At 43.6% G+C, this 20,382-nt stretch overlaps 1 protein-coding gene across 4 annotated transcripts; it reads left to right on the forward strand.

The window, feature by feature from the left end:
• The first annotated feature begins 8,777 nt into the window (after positions 1 to 8,777).
• On the forward strand, positions 8,778 to 16,556 carry FAM110C (family with sequence similarity 110 member C). 4 transcript variants are annotated; one of them, XR_008544959.1, is made up of 3 exons: positions 8,778 to 9,925; positions 10,636 to 12,560; positions 13,743 to 16,556. XR_008544959.1 is itself a non-coding variant. In XM_009441881.2 (2 exons), the coding sequence occupies exon 1, from the start codon at positions 8,980 to 8,982 to the stop codon at positions 9,973 to 9,975; it is 996 nt and encodes a 331-aa protein (XP_009440156.1). In that variant the 5' UTR covers positions 8,778 to 8,979; the 3' UTR covers positions 9,976 to 9,981; positions 13,743 to 16,556. The 4 variants fall into 4 exon arrangements, 3 of the variants coding, with proteins under 3 accessions (XP_009440156.1, XP_515269.1, XP_009440155.1); XM_009441881.2 differs by lacking the exon at positions 10,636 to 12,560 and having other exon boundaries at positions 8,778 to 9,981; XM_515269.4 differs by lacking the exon at positions 10,636 to 12,560.
• The last annotated feature ends 3,826 nt before the right edge of the window (positions 16,557 to 20,382 follow it).

Consider the following 20,382-nt stretch of genomic DNA (forward strand, 5'->3'; position numbering starts at 1 on the left):
GGCCAGGCACCTATCAGTCAGGGCCCACTTAACCACCCCCTCCCACCCCACCAAAAAATTTAGTTTAGGCAAGCTTGCAGCATCGGTAATTGTGCTCTTTCTTATCAGTTAGGTGCAGCCACTAGGGCCATAGGTCAAATGTTTGAAAAGTCCTGAGACAGTCACAATGCATTATGGGCTGCAATAAAATGCAGCAGAAAGACCCTAAAAAACACACTTGAAGCCTTAACACAACTACCAATAGGTAGTGTCCAGGAAGAATGTAACCCCCATAGTACTCAGCCAATGAGGAACTGGGGGAGGGACTTGCACACTAGGGAATAAATTGCTTGTTAAAACTGTTCAGGGTGTGCCTGCATGCCAAACACTTGATCTCGTGAAACCGCCATTAAAGTCTCGCTTCTGCTGTTCTCCCTGTCCCTGAGTCCATTCTTTGAGTTTGGACGGGCAAGCGTGTTTCTTGCAGATGCCATTGTGATTTTTTCCTGTGGGCTTGCTGTAACATAAACTAGTGAGGTTTCAGTGGTTGGATTTCACCTATTTTGATAGATTTTTTTTCTTAATTGATTTAATTACTACATTTAGAAAACAACTTGGTTTACTCTTATGCTGCAAAATGTAGTTTAATCTTAATTTTAGTGGCATATTTTCTACAGTCAATTATATCTTATCTTAACAAAAGCCAAATCTCAGTATCCTCTTTTCATTTTAAATACCCTCCTTTGAATTTTTTCTTATGGGGTCTGTTAAGACTAACCCAGACGGTGTGTGTGGAGATGAGAAAGAGGACTATTTATGGTTTGTTTTATTTTGTTCATAGACAAACTGAACTCTATTGCACTATTTTCTCTCTGGAATTAATAGTCCTCTTTCAGCATCTAAATATTATCCGCTTCCACCTCCAGAAGTACTTTAACCAATCAGCCATCTCCTCTTCCATATGCACATTCAGTACGGGTTCTTTCCTTTTGTTTACAATATGTGCAGCTCTCACCAACCAAAGTAGCTTCTGTCTTGTGGCCACCTTTTCAGGTTATTTTGCATACATATTTTTCCTCCCTCAAATCCTTGGAAAATGACCTTACTCTTATATGTTTCAGTACTTCACCACCTATCCTCTAATTAACTCAGCATAAACCAGCTTCTATACCTGTCGCTCAACTGAAACCACACCATGGGATATTCACCACGGCAGAGCCTCCAGAGATGAGCTACTCATCCTCATGTCTCTGTAATGGTTGTCATGTTTGATCACCTTTTCTCCTTCTTGGACGCCACCTCAGCTGAATTCTCCTGAGCCTTCCCCTAGCATGGGGCTGCTGTAGTGTAGACAGATAGTTGTCTCTAAGCCATTTTTTATGATAGTTTACCTTTCCCCTACTGACTTAAATGCTCCCTATATTATATATAATTTGAGGCTATTTTTTAACTCACTTTTTGTCTATCTCTGCAACACTATCATACTGTGTTACTATAATTTTATAACAAATCTTAGATAGCTGTTTTACAAAAAAAGTTTCCTCATTTTCATTTTTTTTTCAAAATTTTCTTAACTATTTTTGGACATTTATTACTTTTAAAAAATTTTAATAATATATTTAATTTAAATCAGTATATATGAAATACCATTTCTTCAATATAAAATGTAACACACAACGTCTTAACTCAGACTCTCCACATTTCAAAGGCTTAATAGCAACATGTGGTTAACAGTTACCATATTACACAATGCATTGCACCTTTACTCTTGCAAATAATTTTTTGAAATTTTTGTCAAGTTCTATGAAGAAAAAAGTTGGAATTTTGTTTCTTGAACTCCTGGTCTCAAGCGATCCTCCTGCCTCAGTCTCCCAAAGTGCTCAGATTAAGGTATGAGCCATTGCACCCAGCCTAGGGTTTTGTCTCTAATTGCATTGAGTTCCTCTTTAAAAAAAATTTAAGACGATTCACATCATTACAATGTTGATTCTGACTATCTTTGAATGTGGCACATCTATTTATTTATCTCTTCATTTATATCTGTCAAAATATTTTATAATATTCTATAAGCATGTCTTGTGTCTTTTTGAGATGTATTACCAGATTCCATATGGATTTTCTTAGTATTATGTCTTGATTATTTTTCCTGGTACATTTTTAAATTGATTATTGCTAGTGTTTATGAATATTCTTTATCTTTGCATGTGTTCTTTGTCCAACAATCTTGTTGAAATGTCTTGTTAGTTCTAATACTATGTCCAGTCTCTTGGAGGTTTGAAATAGTCAATTACATTGCCTGTTATGAGGGGAACTTTGCCTCTTTGTTTCCCCCAGTCTTTATACTCTGTAGTTATTTTTTTCTCTATTTACTGGCTAGAAAGCCCAGTACATTTGACTAACATGGACAATAATGTGTATCCTTATGTTGTTACTATCTTTATGGAATGCTTTAAAAATCCACCACTAAGTATGGTGCTGAAGGTAAGGATAGAGCCCCTTTAACAATTTTAGGAATTTCTCTCCTGTTCCTAGTTTTCTATCAGTTGACAAATTTGAAAGTATGGGGTCGAACACTTGGCACCTAATATGGACTCAGTAATGTTTCTTTAATGAATAAATGAGAAAAAATTCAATGTGTGCTTGCCTGTCATTTTTCCCTGTACTTACACAGTTTTAATATTTATTCTTATAATATATACCAATAATTCTTAAACATTTTATTCTCAAGACCTCTTTAATACTCTTAAAAGTTATTGACGGTCTTAATAAGCTTTGGTTTAATGGCTTATATCTATTCATATCTACTATATTAAAATATAAGTTGATCAATACTTTTTAATTTTTTTTTTTACTTTTTTTAAGAGATGCGGGTCTTGCTATATTGCTCAGGCTGGTCTCAAACTTCTGGCCTCAAATAATTCTCCTGCCTTAGCCTCTGTATTCATCTATTCTCACATTGCTATAAAGAAATACCTGAGACTAGGTAATTTCTAAAGAAAAGAAGTTTGATTGGCTCAAGTTCTGCAGACTGTGCATGAAGCATGGCAGCATTTGCTTCTGGGGAGGGCTCAGGGAGCTTTTACTGATGGCAGAGGACAAAGTGGGAGCAGGTATCTTACATGGCAGTAGCAGGACCGAGAAAGAGAGTGGGGGAAGTGCCCCACACTTTTAAGCAACCGGATCTCGTGAGAACTTCCTCACTATACAGTACCAAGTGGGGACGGTGCTAAACCATTCATGAGAACTCCGCCCTCATGATCCAGTCACTTCCCACCAGGCCCCACCTCCAACACTGGGGATTACAATTTTACATGAGATTTGATGGGGACACAGATCCAAACCATATCGGCCTCCCAAAGTGCTAGGACTACAGGCATGAGCTGCCAAATCTGGCCTGATAAATGTTTTGAATGCACACATTATTAGCTCTAAATATTCTGGCATTTCAGCAGTCACTAGCCTCTTGATAACTCCACTATATACTCATAAGAAATGGAGAAAGAAAAGACAATTCAATTCTTAGTCTTGTAACCATGGTAACAACTTAAGCCAATTTACCATTGCATAAGTTGTTACAGGTAGCACAGAGCCAAAACTGCAAGTCATGTATCCCGGGCATGTGCAATGAAAAAGATTTAACCTAACTCTTTACACCACTAGCCCGGCAGGCCAGCTGCATTGGCATCACCTGGGACTACTTAGAAATGCCATAAAAGCTTTACCCACCCCAAGATCAGGGAGACAGATCTGAGTGTTGCCTTCTGTCTCCTTGCCAGCCAACTCACAGTAAAGCTTTATCTTTTCTCAAAAGCCAGAGCCATAGTATTTATATCAGTCTGTTTTTGCATCACTATAAAGAAACACCCGAGGCTGAGTAATTATAAAGAAAAGAGGTTTAATTGGCTCATGGTTCTGCATTCCATACAAGCATGGCACCAACATCTTCTGTGCTTGTGGTGAGGGCAAGAAGTTTACAATCATGGTGGAAGGTGAAACAGGAGCAGGCTTGTCACATGGTGAAGGCAGGAGCAAGAGAGAGAGGGGAGGGATGTCCCAGATTTTTAAACAACCAGATCTCCATGAACTGACTGAGCAAGAATTCATTCATCACCAAGAGGACAGGGCTAACCATTCATAAGGGATCTACCCCTACTGTCAAATCCCTCCCACCAGGCCCCACCTCCAAAGTTGGCAAGCACATTTCAACATGAGACTTGGAATTGACAAACATCCAAACTATATTAGCACTAGTTCTATGGACTTTGGGCATGAAGCCTGTTGCTTGGTATCAATGAAAGTAATTTTGACCTCATAGACCTCCCAAAAAGATATCAGGAGTCCCCACATTCCCTGGACTGTATGCTGAGGACTGCTTCTATATTCATGCTATTTTTAAAATTTCATACATATCACAATCACTTCCCACTCTGAAAAACACTCTGGAAGCATGACTGTAAATGGATGCATAATACTCCACCCACAGGTAAGTCATACATCCTCCAGCCTTCCTCCTGTACTTGCATGTAGGTTGACCTCCCCCATTTGTCTGCAATGAATATCTTCATGCTGTGCACACATCTCTTATCTGTTCCTTAGAATACATTCCTGGGAGTAGAGTTCCTAGATTATTGAGTCCTTAAGCATTTTTTCCTGCTCTGACCAAGTCTTTTGAAGTGATTCTAGAAAGGAAATGGACACAAAGATGACACTATCAGTTGAGCAACAAGAACAACTTATTTAGATAATTCTCATCAATATTATATTTATCAGTTCCATTTTTCTAGTAAATTATTTGCTTAATACATGAAATATCATGAATATAAATATAATTAGTTTTGTCTAATAGCAGTAAGTCTTAAATATAATGTTATAGTAGTTTTACTTTTTTTTTAAATTTAGGTTCAGTGAGTACATGTGCAGGTTTGTTACATGGGTAGACTGTGGGTCACTGATGCTTGGTGTACAAATGATCCCATCACTAGGATAGTGAGCATAGTACCTACAGATAGCCTTCCAACCTATGCCCTCTCCTCACCCTCCCACGATCAAGCAGTCCCCAGTATCTATTGTTCCATTCTTTGTGTCTATATGTACTCAATGTTTAGCTCCCACTTATATGTGGGATCTGGTTTTCTCTTCCTGAATTAGTTTGCTTAGGATAATGGCCTCTAGCTAAATGCATGTTGCTGCAAAGGACATGATTTCACTCTTTTTTAATGGCTGCATAGTATTCTATGGTGTATATGTAGCACATTTTCTTTACCCAGTCCACCACTGATGGGCATCTTCGTTGATTCCATGTCTTTGTTATTATGAATAGTGCTGCAATGAATACATGCATGCATATGTCTTTTTGTTAGAATGATTTATTTTCTTTTGGGTCCATACCCAATAGTGGGATTGCTGGGTGGAATGATAGTTCTAAGCTCTTGAGAAATCTCCACACCGCTTTCCACAGTGGCTGTACTAATTTACATTCTCATCAGCAGTGTATAAGTGTTCCCTTTTCTGTGTAGCCCTGCCAGCATCTGTTATCTTTTGACTTTTAAGTAATAGCCATTCTTACTGGTGTGAGATGATACCTCATGGTGGTTTTGATTTGCATTTCTCTAATGATTAGTGATGGTAAACTTTTTATATATATTTGTTGGCCACTTGTATGTCCTCTTTTGAGAAGTGTCTGTTCATGTCCTTTGCCTATTTTTTAATAGGGTTTTTGGGTTTTGCTTGCTGATTTGTTCAAATTCCTTGTAGATTCCAGATATTAAGACTTCGTTGGATTTTCTTCCAGTTTGTAGGCTATTTACTCTGTTGATAGTTGCTTTTACTGTGCAGAAGCACTTTAGTTTAATTATGTCCCACTTGTCAATTTCTGCTTTTGTTTCAATTGCTTTTTGGGACTTATACATTCTTTGCCAAGGCCAGCGTTCAAAATTGTGTTTGCTTTATAAGCAATCTCATTAACTTTAATAAATACTCTATCAGGTGGGTCTAATGAGCTCCCATTTACAGATGAGTGATCACAGGCAGTGAGAGGTGGAATGTTCCAGCCTCTCCAGGAGGTAGAATTGAGCAGGGAGCTAAGCCTAGGTCTTTTAGGTTAACATTTATTTAGTGCTCACTATGAAGCAATGAATGTTCTAAGCTATAAAAACAGCGATTTTTTTGGGAGGGGGCTAAAATTTCACTTTTTATTCTGTTACAAGAATCAAAAGAAAAAGAGTATAAATCTATGTTAATGCGTATCCAATATATAAAGATCTAATTTGTGACACCAATAAGATAAGTGGGAGCAGGGAGGAGCTGTAAGGAGGTAGAATTTCTGTATGTCATTAAAGTTATCAGCTTAAAATATGTTTATTTGATTTTAAGTTCTGGGGTACATGTTCAGGATGTGCAGATTTATTATATAGGTAAACATATGTCATGGTGGTTTGCTGCACCTATCAACCCATCACCTAAGTATTAAGCCTAGCATGCATTAGCTATTTTTCCTGATGCTCTCTCTCCCCCTCTGTCTCCCCACCTCCCACCAGGCCCCAGTGTGTGTTGTTGCCCTCCCTGTGTCCATGTGTTCTCATTGTTCGTCTCCCGCTTATAAGTGAGAACATGTGGTGTTTGGTTTTCTGTTCCTGTGTTAGTTTGCTGAAGATAATGGCTTCCAGCTCCATCCATGTCCCTGCAAAGTACATGATCTCATTATTTTTTATGGATGCATAGTATTCCATGGTGTATATGTATCACATTTTCTTTGTCCAGTCTATAATGGGCCTTTGGGTTGATTCTACATCTTTGCCATTGTGAGTAGTGCTGCAGTGAACATATGTGTGCATGTATCTTCATGAGACAATAATTTATATTTCTTTGGGTGTATACTCAGTAATGGTATTGCTGGGTCAAATGATATTTCTGGTTCTAGGTCTTTGAGTAATTGTCACACTGTCTTCCACAGTAGTTGAACTAATTTACATTCCCATCAACGTGTGAAAACGTTCCTATTTGTCTGCAGCCTCGCTAGCATCTGTTGTTTCTTGACTTTTTATAACAGCCATTCTGACTTGCGTGAGATGGTATTTCATTGGCTTTGATTTGCATCTCTCTAATGATCTATGATGTTGAGCTTTTTTCATATGTTTGTTGGCCACATAAATGTCTTCCTTTGAGAAGTGTCTGTTCATGTCCTTTGCCCGCTTTTTAATGGGATTGTCTTTTCTTGTAAATTTAAAACAGAAATTTTTACAGGTGACAAAACAACCTGGAACGTTTGTTACCTGTCCAAAGGTAAATTGTGGACCCAGGGTCAAATTCCAGAGGTCCTGTACTTTGCAGTTCTCTGTCTTAGAAGTGCAGCTGTTGCCCATGAAGTAGTGCAAATTAGGAAAAGAAGACACTTTGGGCTACACAATTAAAAAGGTTTTTTCCTCTGACTTAGGGAACAGGCTTGCCAAGCAGAGAGCAGGCTGGACTTGAGACCTCAAGGCCCCATCCTCCCGCATCCTGTAGGAAACCATCTGTGGCAACCCAGGAGCTCCCCCTTTCTCCGTCTCTGTCCCTCTCTTTCACTCCCCACCCCCGCATCCTTCCCTCTCTTCTCCCACTCTCTACTTTATTGGCCTAGACTCCTTTTCCTATGAGTCTTACATGTTCCAACGAGGCTGTCTGGGCGGTCTGGCTTTCAGGAGGCGATTTATTGTTGTGCTACTATCCCTATGAAATTTTGCTTCGCTGGGGCTCAAGGAGATTAAAGACCCCCAAGGCCCACTCAGCACCACCCTGCTGCGGTCCTCTTCCTCGTTGGTGAGGTGTTCGTGCCCACTTTGGGGGCCCATCTGCACCTGTCGCGCTCCCTGCCTTCCGGGCTGCTGCTGCTCGGAGCGTTCAACCACAAGGCTGAAAGCACAGCCTGTTACGGAGTTGTCTTCACAACGCGATAACGTGAACATTTCACATGTCTGAGAGATAACTTTAGTATTTTGTCCAAATTTTTGAAATAATGGAATTTGGGAAGTATTTTATCTTAGACTCTTAGCATTCCTAGGCTGATCCACTGCCTGGTGAACTCGTGGTTTCCCCGTTGTCTCGGTTACCGTAAAAATAGCAATGATTCTGGACACTTGGCTGGGCTTCTTCCAAATCCACTGAGCCGCGCCTGGGGCCCCAGCCTGCCCCACTGCGAGTCCTAGCTCGGTCCTCGGGCCTGGCCACGCCCGCTGCCGGCCAGCGACCGAGTCGGACCCAATCCAAGTCCCTGCGTTCTTGCCACCCAACACGTAGACTGATCCTGGCGTGCGCTGCGTGTTCTTTCCTCTTATGTCCTATTCCTTTCTGTTAATAAGAATATGAGCTCAGGTAGACAAAATTAAACAGTCAAGTTTCCAAACACGATGAGGTCACTTTAAGAATTCAAAGGATGTGAGGCACCTGCCCGGAGGAGGTGGGGGGACGTCCCTTCTGCTCCCCCTCCCCGGAAATGCCTGCGTCCAGCAGTGACCTGGGGATCTGGGGCTGAGCGAGTGGGGGTTCAGAGCCTGCTCGCCCCAGCGTCCTCCAGGCGGTTGGCAGCGCCGCCGGAAGGTGGGCGGGGGGGGGGCGGGGACGGCACCGGGCAGGAGGTGAGGGCCGGGACCCCGGACGCGAGGTGAGGGCGGGCGCTGGCACCCGGAGAGCGGCCAGGGAGGCGGGCCCGGGCGGGAGTGAGGAGGCGGGGACGGGCGGGGACGAGCGGGGATGCGGGGACGCGGCCAGGGCCGGGGCACTGGGCGGGGGCGGGGGCGGTGCCAGTCGGTGTGGGCGATGAGGTCGGGAGGGGCGGGAACTGGGGAGTTTCGCCAATCGGTGCAGACTCCGGTTCTCCCCAACCCCGGGCCTGGGCAGCTGGGCACTGGGGCGCCGTTCCCCACCCGGCGCGGACTTCGGAACCGGCCCTGGGACTGACTGGCTCTACCACTCGAGCGCGTCTCCGCTGGACCCGGAACCCCAGTCGGTCCATTCCCCGCGAAGATGCGCGCCCTGGCGGCCCTGAACGCGCCCCCGAACGAGCGGCTCCTTCCCCGGGACCCCGCGGCTACCCGGGACCCCGACGCCGCGCGACCGGCGCGCAGGAGCGCAGTGGAGAGGCTGGCGGCGGATCGCGCCAAGTATGTGCGGGGTCGGCCGGGGACTGGCCGGGGCGTCGCTTCCGAGGGCAGCGGCCCAGGGGCTATCAAGTGCCCGGGGAACGACCCTGGGCCCCCGGCCCGCGCCCCGGCCCCGGTGGCGCGCAGGGCTATTGCGCGGAAGCCGTTGAGACCGGACTCGCTGATCATCTACCGGCAGAAATGCGAATTCGTGCGAGGATCGGGCGCCGACGGCCCCAGGGCAAGCCTGGTGAAGAAGCTCTTCCAGGGGCCGGGTAAGGACAAGGCGCCGGTGCCCCAGACGGGAGACGAGGGCAAGGCCGGGAACCCGGAGACCGTCCCGACCACTCCTGGCCCCGCAGCGGACCCCGCAACCCCCGAGACCCCAGCCCCAGCCGCGCGGTCCGCGGCGCCCTCCAGTGTCCCGGCCGCGCCCCCTGGCCCAGAGCTGCGGGTGGTGAGGCGTCGGGGGCTGCAGCGCTCGCAGTCGGACCTCAGCTCCCGCTATTCCGCTGCCTTGGCCGAGTCTGACACCTTCTTCCAGTACTGCGGCCTGGACCCCGAGGTGGTGGAGGCCCTGGGGAGGGAGAACTTCACCGCGGGGTCGGACTGTGTGACCCTCAAGGTGCGCAGCGTGAGCGTCGCCACCTCCGGCAGCGGCTTCTCCCGGCACAGCGGCGGCGACGACGAGGGGCTGCAGGAGGAGGAGCTGATAGAGCAGGTGCCCAGCACCACTTCGGTCATCGAGAGGAACGCCCGCATCATCAAGTGGCTGTACACCTGTAAGAAGGCCAAGGAGACCCCCAGCCAGGAGCAGAGCCGGACCCGAGGTGTGTGCCCAGAAGGCTGGGGGCGGGGCTGGCCGTGTGCGGGGCTGTGAATCTTGGTGAGTGTGACCGAGCTGGGCGATGGCCAGTTACAGCTGCTTAGAATTGAGTGCGATTTTGAGCTACAGTGTGAAAGAGACCCAAGAGACTGACGCAGAGGCTTGTGAGTTGAGCCCCCGCTGCTGAAGAGCAGAAGGTACCAATCCAGGTACCTGCTGGTCCCGGCCCTTAGGAGTCTGCTGCGTCTGGCTGCCTGGAAAGGCAATTCTGCAAATTAATATGTGCCATTTGGCTTATTATTGTGAAAACAGGAGAAATCCAAAATGCTGCCAGAAAGCAGTTTTACACCCCTAGTATTCTTTCCTGAGCTGAAAACAGCTTGAGAGCCCTAGTTCCTGAGTTCATTGACCTGTGCTGTGGGCAGTCCTGATGTTTGATTGGAGCTGACCAGTCCACCTGCAGCCCTAAGTAGGCGCTGCTGTGTTACTGGAACAGAAAGGAAGGCTCCCTGCACTTTCCTGGAGGTCTGTGCTGAAGTGGTGAGAACTTCTCCACAGGATCTTGTAGCACTTTGGCATTCACTTAGCAACAAAGATCTTTATTTGGCTAAATTTTATTTAAATTGTTTTGAGAGCTTCAGGTTTTTAAACTGGGGAAATTGGACTAGATTGTAACTAGAGTCTATCGTTTATTTGCCTCTGATGACACTACAGGAAGTAACCTCCCTTTGGACAACCAGCAGTGCCGGATTGACCTCGAGCTCTTTTTGCTTTTCACTGGGGAACTGAGGAGTGCTGGTCTTCACTGTTACCTGCTCTTCCCTATGGGCGTCTTGGAAAGTAGTGAAGAGAAAGAACCTTTTCAGGGCTGTCTTTGAGAACGAACAATTTAAACTTTGCGACATCTTTTTTTTCCTCTTACCCTTCAATGACAACTTGCTATAAGTAAATTTTAAAAATCATGAGATGAAATTATTTTCTGCCACTGTGATAAACTAAGTGAAGATGCATGGCAGCCTGTAGAGTTTGGGGGAGGCTGCCCAAGAGATGTTTGCACAGGGCTCACCTATGTTTGACAGCTAAAAATATCTCCAATAATTTATCTGGCTATGACTTTAGTACAGACATGAAAATTAATGAGAAGAAGATAATTCATTCTTTTTCTTGAACTCAGAAGGCTCAGGACTTAAGTTCTTCCTTATAATTTATAGAAGATTTGTGTTTTCCACTAGCCTAAGTTCCCAACAAATATATATAGGCAAAGTTCTAAAAAGCAAGCAAACATTAACTTGTAGTTTTCACAAATTGTCCTTTGGATCTGAGATGAATGAATGAATGCTGGCAAGGGTATTTCCATGATGGCACCATGTGTAGGGCAGGAGCTTTGGAGAGTGGCCAGGTCCGTGGAGGGACAGTGTCTGGTGGATAGAGCACTAAACCAGAATTAAGGGCCTGTCTTATGTTAGCAAATGATTCCTGCACTATAGACCAGGCGTCCTTTGTCCATAAAAAGAAGGGAGATAGGCGGATGGTTTTCAACCTCTGCATTTTCTAGTCTGTGTAGTAATAATCTGTGTTGCATGACTGAAACCCAGAAATGGAAAACAAACAAAAAAAGGTTGTCTATTGAAGTACGTGAGAAGTAAATTTATGAATAAGCTCCCTCCAGGTAGCCATAGCACGTGCAGGCAGTAGGTAGACTTGGTGGTATAAATAGTGGGGAGGTAATAATGTGGCATACAAATGAAACCAAAGTAAAACCTGACAACATAAAAATAAAAGCAGCCTGCTCTGATCCCTCCAGACCCAGGCTGGTTCCCATCTCGAATTAGCCAATGTCAAAAGAGTGACCTGAATGAGAATTTAGTTGACTTCATAGACTAAATCCTAAAGACCTTTTAGGCTTGGACCTATGAAAAATATAAGAAGTTTAGTTAGCTTGTGAGGACTTTCACTTTTATGACAAAGAGAAATAGTTGAAGGAAGAGGGAAAGTGAGAGCAGGTTTGGGAAGGCACTAAGGATGGAGGCAGGAAAAAGGCTCATGGGCTTCTTCCTCCCCTCATGTCTCCCTCCACCTGAATCCCGTTTGTTCCAGACTGGAGACAATGGCAACTGTCTTCTGAGAAGTTTCACATTATTTCTCAGAGCAGGGGGACAGTCCCACAGAAGCTACCCCAGTTTTTATATGGAATTGGCAGTCACCAGCACTATAAAGATTTTCTTTACTAATGTGCTTCCCTAGACCCAAAACAGCACAGGCCTCTTTGAAACTGCAATGCAGAGACTTACTGCCCGGCTACCAGGGGTGGGGGGTATGAGGAGAACAGAGTTGCCTGGGCTTTCTCCAGATCACTGGAACAGTGTCTGCTCATGACCTTAGCCCCTCCACAGCTCCCCACCTCCCAGCACTGGTGTTCCCACTGGAGGAGACCAGCAGGGAAAGTCACGACAGAGTGTGAACACCTGGTCAGTGGGGCGGTCCTCTGACTTCCTGCAGAAGTCCCTTGTTCTGAGACCAGTTCTGCAACTTCTGGAAGATGTGGAAGCAGGAATTTAAGCTGTGCTTTTTCTGCTGAAATTTATAAGGATTCATTTTAGGATTTCTTGAAAGATTCAGAAAACTTGAGACGAACAAAGGTAGGTTTTCTAAGTGAAAGAGAAAACAAATATATTTGGAGGTTTTTGTCCTCTTGGTAGATAGAGATTTACAACTTATAATAAAAGTGTCTCAATTATAATAGAACTAAATAAGTTTATAAGTTTCTTGCCCCATGGGGTAAAGATAATTGCTTTTCAAAACTGAGACTATCACAACTGGGCAATGACTCGTATAATCCGCACACAAGTCCTCTGGGGAACCCATGAGCAGTAGTTGGTTGTACATGGGTAATTTTGGTATTCTGTTTCCCAGAGCGTAGTTTATGAAAATATCTCTTTTATCTGCTGTGATGTAGTCATCTTCCTGTCTTTCAATTCATCAAACTAGGGACTTGCCAAAATTTAGATCTTTCTGGTTTTCTGTTTTGCATAGAATATATAAGTTGCTGCTTTTAATACTGGCATAAATAACTTGTCCTTTGGGAAATTAGGCATAAAACATTGCTTAATTTCAAGGCAAAAATGTTCGGACAATTCCACAGCTATCTTCACATTTATCCTTGACACAAAGAGAAAAGAAATACCTGTAGAAGCGCATCGAAAGCTCCTGGAACAGAGTTGTGTCTCATATTTGCAAAGATGCCGAAAAAATAAACCCGGGACATCCCAGTTTTCTTTTCCTTTCTTCTTTGACTATTCTGAGAAGCTATGCAACTAGGAGCACATTTTAGGTAAACACGTGGCTTCAGTAGCCATAAGGCCACTCTTCCCTGTCGTGTGACCCGCACCTGGGCCTTTAAGAGATATTGGTGTTTGAAAAGGGAGGAATCTGTTTGCCCTCAGATATTTAGTTCAACTGCCTGCATTGCTTCCTATTTTGTTGTCCAACTCTGTAGTAGTTAGCACTGGCCTTACCAACATTTAAAGAAATTTTCTTTACTGCCCCATGAGTAGTTGGAGGCAAAGAGAAATTTTTAAAGCGCAGAAAAAGGCCTGCAGGGAGATGGAATTTGTTCTGCCAGAGAAACGAGATGATAGCTGTATTTAATAAAGTTCCTGACCTCTTGTCAAAATTTAAAACGCAAAAGAAGATGTTTCAAAATGCAGAGAATGTCAGAAAACAAAAACTACAGGGACCAGACCAGTATAATGTTTAGTTTTCATTATACTAACTTTTGTCTAGACTGGAGTTGATTCACTATTTTTTCTTTAACTCCTCAGGAAGCAAACCTTCCCGATGATGAAGACTTCTTGAAGGATTTCATGGGTGATTTGGGATCCCAGGACCATTTGGCTAGTGTGCCTAGGTGACCACATGATAGCTGTTTTACCAGGAATGCAGCATCCCATTGACAAAACAAGTGCTCTGAGAAGGTTTAAAATACTACAGAGAATATGGGAACACAGATCTTGAAATTTAGCTGAGTTGTAACAGCTGAAACTCTAAGAGGTGTCTTCCTTGTTTGAGGTGAAACTAGTGTTGCTTCCAGAGGGCAGCTGGAAACCGTAAAGCTGTTTGGAAATCTTTTTGACTGACTTGCTGACAAAGAGATACTGTGATGCATTTTAACAATATCTAAGTTGATTTTTTTTTAAATCAAGGAAAATAAAAACCAAGCATGAATGCTATGGTATGTGCCCCTTTTGACCATCCTGGGCTGATTAGCATCATTTAAATCAAAGTAATCATAAAAAGGCATATTCTACTTCAATTCTGTGGTCAAAAAAGAGTAAACACACACACTCACACATGCTGACCCCAATTGCCAGAGCATTACTGCACTATAAATTACGGTTAATTCCCAAATTATACTACTGTTTATCTTATTTAACAAGTCAGAAAGCACTTTTAAAATAACTTGAGGGCTACAAGGTCATTCTATTAATGTCATTCTCCATTCGGGTTGTAGGCATGTGGAAGTACCCATTAAAAGATAAGTTAGAGTTTAAACACTGATAAACAAAACCTTTTATTGCAACTGGACAGTTTCTGGAGAGTTAGCGGAAGAATCTTGGAGTTTCCTTTGGTCAGATGAATACAACATTTCACTTTTGCAGCACTATTTAGAATGTACTCCATGGTTCTCTTGTTCCCAACTTCCAAAAAGAACAGAAAACTTTGGTTTACACAGAACACGGGCATCTGAGGCAGGACCTCTTCCTTGCCCTTTGATCTGACTCACACCTCCACATATGACGTAATCAACCCAAATTTGACACCAATTCACTCTTTTCTGCAAAGGGCATATTTTGAAACAAGGGACAGCCTGAGGGCGGCTGTAATGAGAATGTTCATGGGGGTTACTGGGTCCCTAATTCTGAACTTGCTTATGACACCCAGAATGAATAGATTCAGATTCAGAACCTTCTGAGAAATAACCCAAAGAAAATTTGTTACCCAGCCAATTCTTCGAAAGCTTAATATCAAAATATATCTTTTCAAGAAGAAAATCGTTAGAGAGAAGAATGTGGAGGGGAGAGAAATGGGTTTCTCATTGATATGATATTTTGTTAACCATTTCATTTTGAATTATTCAAGTTTTGGTTAATATTGTATTCTATTTTCGCAACTATTTTACCGTGAGAGTAGGTCATTGGGTTACTTAGATATTTATTTTTACACAGTTATTAGTCTTCAGATAGTTTTATTTTACTTCATATGATTTTAGTTTTTGTCAGTATAATTTTAAATCATGTTTTTCTTGGTCATCTCTTTGTGTATATTGTGTAATTGGATTTTCATTGACTGCAAGTGGAGTGTTTGCCACTCAATTCAGTACTCAGTACTATGGTGACTTGTTTTCAAATAAGTCTCAGATACACGTTTAGGGAGCCTTTGCTGGCCGAATATAGACTCTGTCAGGACAGCAGGTCCCCTGATCTAAGAATTTTCCCCAATGGTTGCTCTAAAAATGCTGCTATTTTGCTGTTCACTGTATTGCACTTAGGTAAAAAGAAGATAATGTGAAAGATGAGAGCAGTTTTTTAAAGGATCTTTTCATATACCCAATTCCCTTATTTTCAGATGTCCCATCAATTTTAGATATGAAAGCTTTAAGTAAAAGTGTGTATGCCCTTCTACTGTCAGAACAGGATGGATGCAGCCTGGGTCAGATTTATTTGAGATAAAAATCATGCAGACTCATCATTCATATCATAGGTGAAAAATGTAAAAACAAAATGGTTTCCACTAAAGCCACCAAGATCTTTTAGAAATGTTTGCACCTTTGGTGGTGGCACAGGAAAAGAGAAGAATTCAGCTGGAGTGAATTCTAGAAGTAGATATCAGAAACGGGGCATGAAGAACAGGGGAACTGGGTGGCATCAGACTCCTAAAGAAGTGAGTTAATTTTCCTTCCCTTCCATTCAGATTCATGCCACAGCTCCATATCTTGAGTATGTGTAAGAGGTGAGTTCTTTCTTCAGCCAGGGGCGGTGGCTCATGCCTTTAATCCCAATGCTTTGGGAGGCCAAGGTGGGAGGATCACTTGTGCCTTGGGGTTCAAGGCTGCAGTGAACCACGATTGCACCACTGCACTCCAGCCTGAGTGACAGAGCAAGACCCTGTCTCTAAAAATATATATAAAAAGTAAAACTAAAGAACTTCTTGCCTAAACCTGAATTACCGCAATTTGCTGAGTGACTTTGAGAAAAATCAGACTGTTTAGTTCAGTCGGGATGAAAAGCTTGCGATTGCTTCCCACAAGAATGGGCAATAGTGACGGCTGCAAGGTACTTTTATTTGTTCATGAAAGAACGACAATTTTTCAAAATGTAATTAAACATAATAGAATGTTTTAAACTACTGGGCACTGAAACTGGAAGAAAAAGGAGGCTTTATTGAACATTCCCCTTTTTCAGTTGGTTCAAAGTTCAGCACTGTGGTTATCATTGGTGATGCCAGAAAACATTAGTAGACTTAGACAATTGCTATGGCAGTTTCTAAACAGAGCTTTTTCTATACACTATTTGCAACTGGAGTGCAATATTGTATATTCTGTGTTAAAGAAATAAAGTATTTTTATCATTTATTAATACTGATTTATGAGTTTGAGTAATGCGGCAAAAATTTGAAATGAGAGTCTGCTCATTACAGTTCCTTGTCTTCTGTTTTCTCCCTTTCTTCTTGAGTGTTCTCTCATCAGCTTATCAGTAGAAATGAGGGGAAGGCATTCCAAGGCTTGTCCTAGGTAAGTTGCATGGCACCTGAAATCATCGACTTTCCTCAAGATTAAATGCAGTCAAAGCAATTTTGAATATTCTGAACTTTGCTTTCCTTCAATTGTTTTTAATTGTTTCATCAGTCTTTTGCTTAAAATATTTTTCTTCATGTTTTATTAACATTGTCATTGGAAAATGAATGGGCACAAAGATACAAACAAAAGCACAGTTTGTAATCTTTCTCATTAGCAAATTAAGTGAAGGCAGACTCTTCTCATGGTGAGTTTGCTCTCAGTGTGCGCCATGCACCCTGAGGGTGTGGTGGCTTGGGCAGCCGGTGAGTCATGGAAGCCTGATCATCCTTCTCGCTGCCCTGGCTGAGCCAGACTCTGCCGTCTTGCTCAGTCTTGCAGTGGCCTATGCCTAACCCTAGGTAAGAATCCAAAGATAGGCTTGCTTTCTTCTTCCTTTTTTTTTTTTTTTTTTCTGAGTCGGAGTCTCACTCTGTCGCTCAGGCAGGAGAGCAATGGAGCAACCTCGGCTCACTGCAACCTCTGCCTCCCGGGTTCAAGTGATTTTCCTGCCTCAGCTTCTTGGGTAGCTGGGATTACAGGTGCCCACTACTATGCCCAATTAATTTTTGTATTTTTAGTAGAGACGGGGTTTCGCCATGATGGCCAGGCTGATCTCGAACTCCTGGCCTCAAGTGATCTGCCCACCTCGGCCTCCCAAAGTGCAGGGATTACAGGTGTGAGCCACTGTGCCCAGCCAAGATGGGCTTTCTTGAGGAGAGGAAATACATCACTTCTTTATTTCTGTGAAGAATATGGACAGATACTCAGCCTGCTGTAGAAACTCTCTTATTGTACCTGTTCAGAAACAGTCCAAGCATTGGGTGATGTGGCTTATGTTGCGGAGTTCAACAGCAGCTGCCTTTTCCCTTCAGGTAAACTTGGGGGCTTACACAATGCTTGGGTGGTTACACTTTGCACGTTCACTGATGAATCAAATAGATTTATATGGTATTTAAATGTTCCAGGTTACAAATACTAAGCACGAAGGAAATTGAGTGTCTCAGCCAGAACCTTATAATATTGGTCTTGGAAGTGGCACGGAGCAGCTGACGGGAGGCAGCACAGAAATCCCAGAACATGTGCTCCTGTCCAGCAATGGCCACCTAATTTTCTCTGCTACAATGCTTCAAACTCTATGGTTGATTGTCATCTTTTGTTGTTGTTGTTGTTGTTGTTGTTGTTTTGAGATGGAGTTTCACTCTTGTTGCCCAGGCTGGAGTGCAATTGTGCGATCTCAGCTCACCACAACCTCTGCCTCCCAGGTTAAAGCCATTCTCCTGTCTCAGCCTCCCGAGTAGCTGGGATTACAGACATGTGCCACCACGCACGGCTAATTCTGTATTTTTAGTAGAGACGGGGTTTCTCCACGTTGGTCAGGCTGGTCTTGAACTCCCAACCTCAGGTGATCCACCCGCCTCCGTCTCAAAGTGCTGAGATTACAGGCATGAGCCACTGTGCCCGGCCGATTGTCATCTTTATATTATCTCATTAAAAATTATCATTAAAGTTGAAATGTGATCTGAAGGGGAGACCGTATTAAATCACTAATAACTATTAACTTTAGGTCAAAATAAAATATTAATTTCCTTAGAAAGTGAGAATCTGAACCCCAGGATCAGAGTGGAAAGACCTGGATCCTGGCTTCAGTATACCCTGTTGATTACTCAATGTTGAGCTTAAGGAGGACTCTTAATTACAAATGCGAGAACAGAAAATTACAGAATTGTCTAAACCTAAATCTACTGTCGCCTTGTGGTATCAAAACAACTGTGCTATTTATTCAATAGTAGCTTGAATCAAGGCTGTCACTGATGACAACACACAGAATTCACTCACATGCACATATCAAGGAGCCAAATACTGCACAAGGCACTGGGGGTTCACCAAGCTCCTTGCCATTGGTTGATGACTTACATTCTAGCAGGGGAGCAGATACTGAGTGAGGAAATAATACATAGATAATACATAAAGGGATGATAGATGACAAAAATCAAGAAAGGGAGGGAGGAGGGAAAGCAAAGTGAGGAAATGTCGTGAGCAGTGCCATGAGCCTGATTTATGAATTTATGTGAGTCTGTTAGTTCATGGTTTCTATTTGATGGCCCATCTATCTGGACCATAAATGAAACCCAAAGTCCGAATCATATAAAGAGAGTCAAGCAACAGAGAAGGATAACATGAAAATTGTAAATGGCATTTTTTTCACTGAGAGGTTAACTTTAGTCTCTGGAGTTCTTTCACCCTGAAGCTTAAAGCATTGAAATCTAAACTGAATAAAAAGAGAACAGTCCACAAATGAATCTGCAGCCTGTATCCTTTATCAGATCATATGGTCATTGGTAAGAGACTGCATTCCTTCCTTCGGCTTTTAGAAGGAGTCCACTTCTCCAACTTAGGAAGAGAATAAGAGGAGTCAACATTGCAAATAAATGGTGACTCTCATAGGCCAGAGCAGGCCAGCTGGGACGTGGAGGGGTGTGTTTTACTTAAGTGGGCTCTGAGAGCTGTCTCTCAGACACACCCTTGGAGGCAAACAGCAGGCTCAGGCTGGGCAGATGTTATCAGGACCCGAGGACCTTGTTTTCTCAACCTGCTTGGCAAGTCATTTCCACAGTTCAGAAAGGGGGAGTGTCTGCCAAGTGCCCCGCAGTGCTCTCATGCCATTTCCCTTCCAGGTGCCTGAGGTGCTAAGGAGAGACCAATGTAGGCATCTGGGAAGGTGGGCAGGTACGACTCAGCCAGGACCAGACTGTTATGGCCAACAGTGATGTTAGAAATCATGACATTCAACGCTCATCTCCTAGGAGGAACCTAGGCCCAAAGCTCACACAGCTGCCCAGTGTGCCAAGGCCCAGAAGGGGACCCCTGCCTCTGTGCAGTGTCCATTTAGGGGAGCCCTGCCTTAGATAGGGGAACATTAGCAGGGTGACCAGCTTTCCCTATTTGCCCAACAATTTCTAGTTTTAACACTGAGTCCTGGGAAAACTTTCCTTCCCTAGCTAGCTGGGAAGGCTGCACATTCCTAGAGGAAGGCTTGACCAACAGACATCTGGATGACCTGTTCTTGACTTCACTTTAGCTCCCACTTCTTGAGGAAGCTAATGACAAAACTACTGTGAGCACTTGAGCATCTTAAGTGCTTGGTCTGGCAGTTTTATTCTTGCTCTAAATTAGGGCAGCTTAGAACATTGTCTCCTTGGTGGGGAAGACCACGTGGTCAGGATTGAGGACAGTTAGAAGTTTCTCTGACATGGGCCAGGCACAGTGGCTCATGCCTGTAATCCCAGCACTTTGGGAGGCTGAGGCGGGTGGATCACTGAGGTCAGGGGCTAGAGACCAGCCTAGCCAATATGGTGAAACCCCATCTCTACTAAAAATACAAAAATTAGCCAGACGTTGTGGTGGACACCTATAATCCCAGCTACTAGGGAGGCTGAGGCAGGAGAATCACTTGAATCCGGGAGGCGGAGGTTGCAGTGAGCCGAGATCATACATTGTACTCCAGCCTGGGTGACAAGAGCAAAACTCCATCTCAAAAACAAAAAAAAAAGTTTCTCTGACATGAAGTAAGTGGATGGAGCCAACCTTCAGTTGTGCACCTGGGAGAACCTCCCTGAAAGAACCCT

The sequence above is a fragment of the Pan troglodytes genome, chromosome 12, assembly GCF_028858775.2.
Source record: "Pan troglodytes isolate AG18354 chromosome 12, NHGRI_mPanTro3-v2.0_pri, whole genome shotgun sequence".
NCBI lineage: Eukaryota > Metazoa > Chordata > Mammalia > Primates > Hominidae > Pan > Pan troglodytes.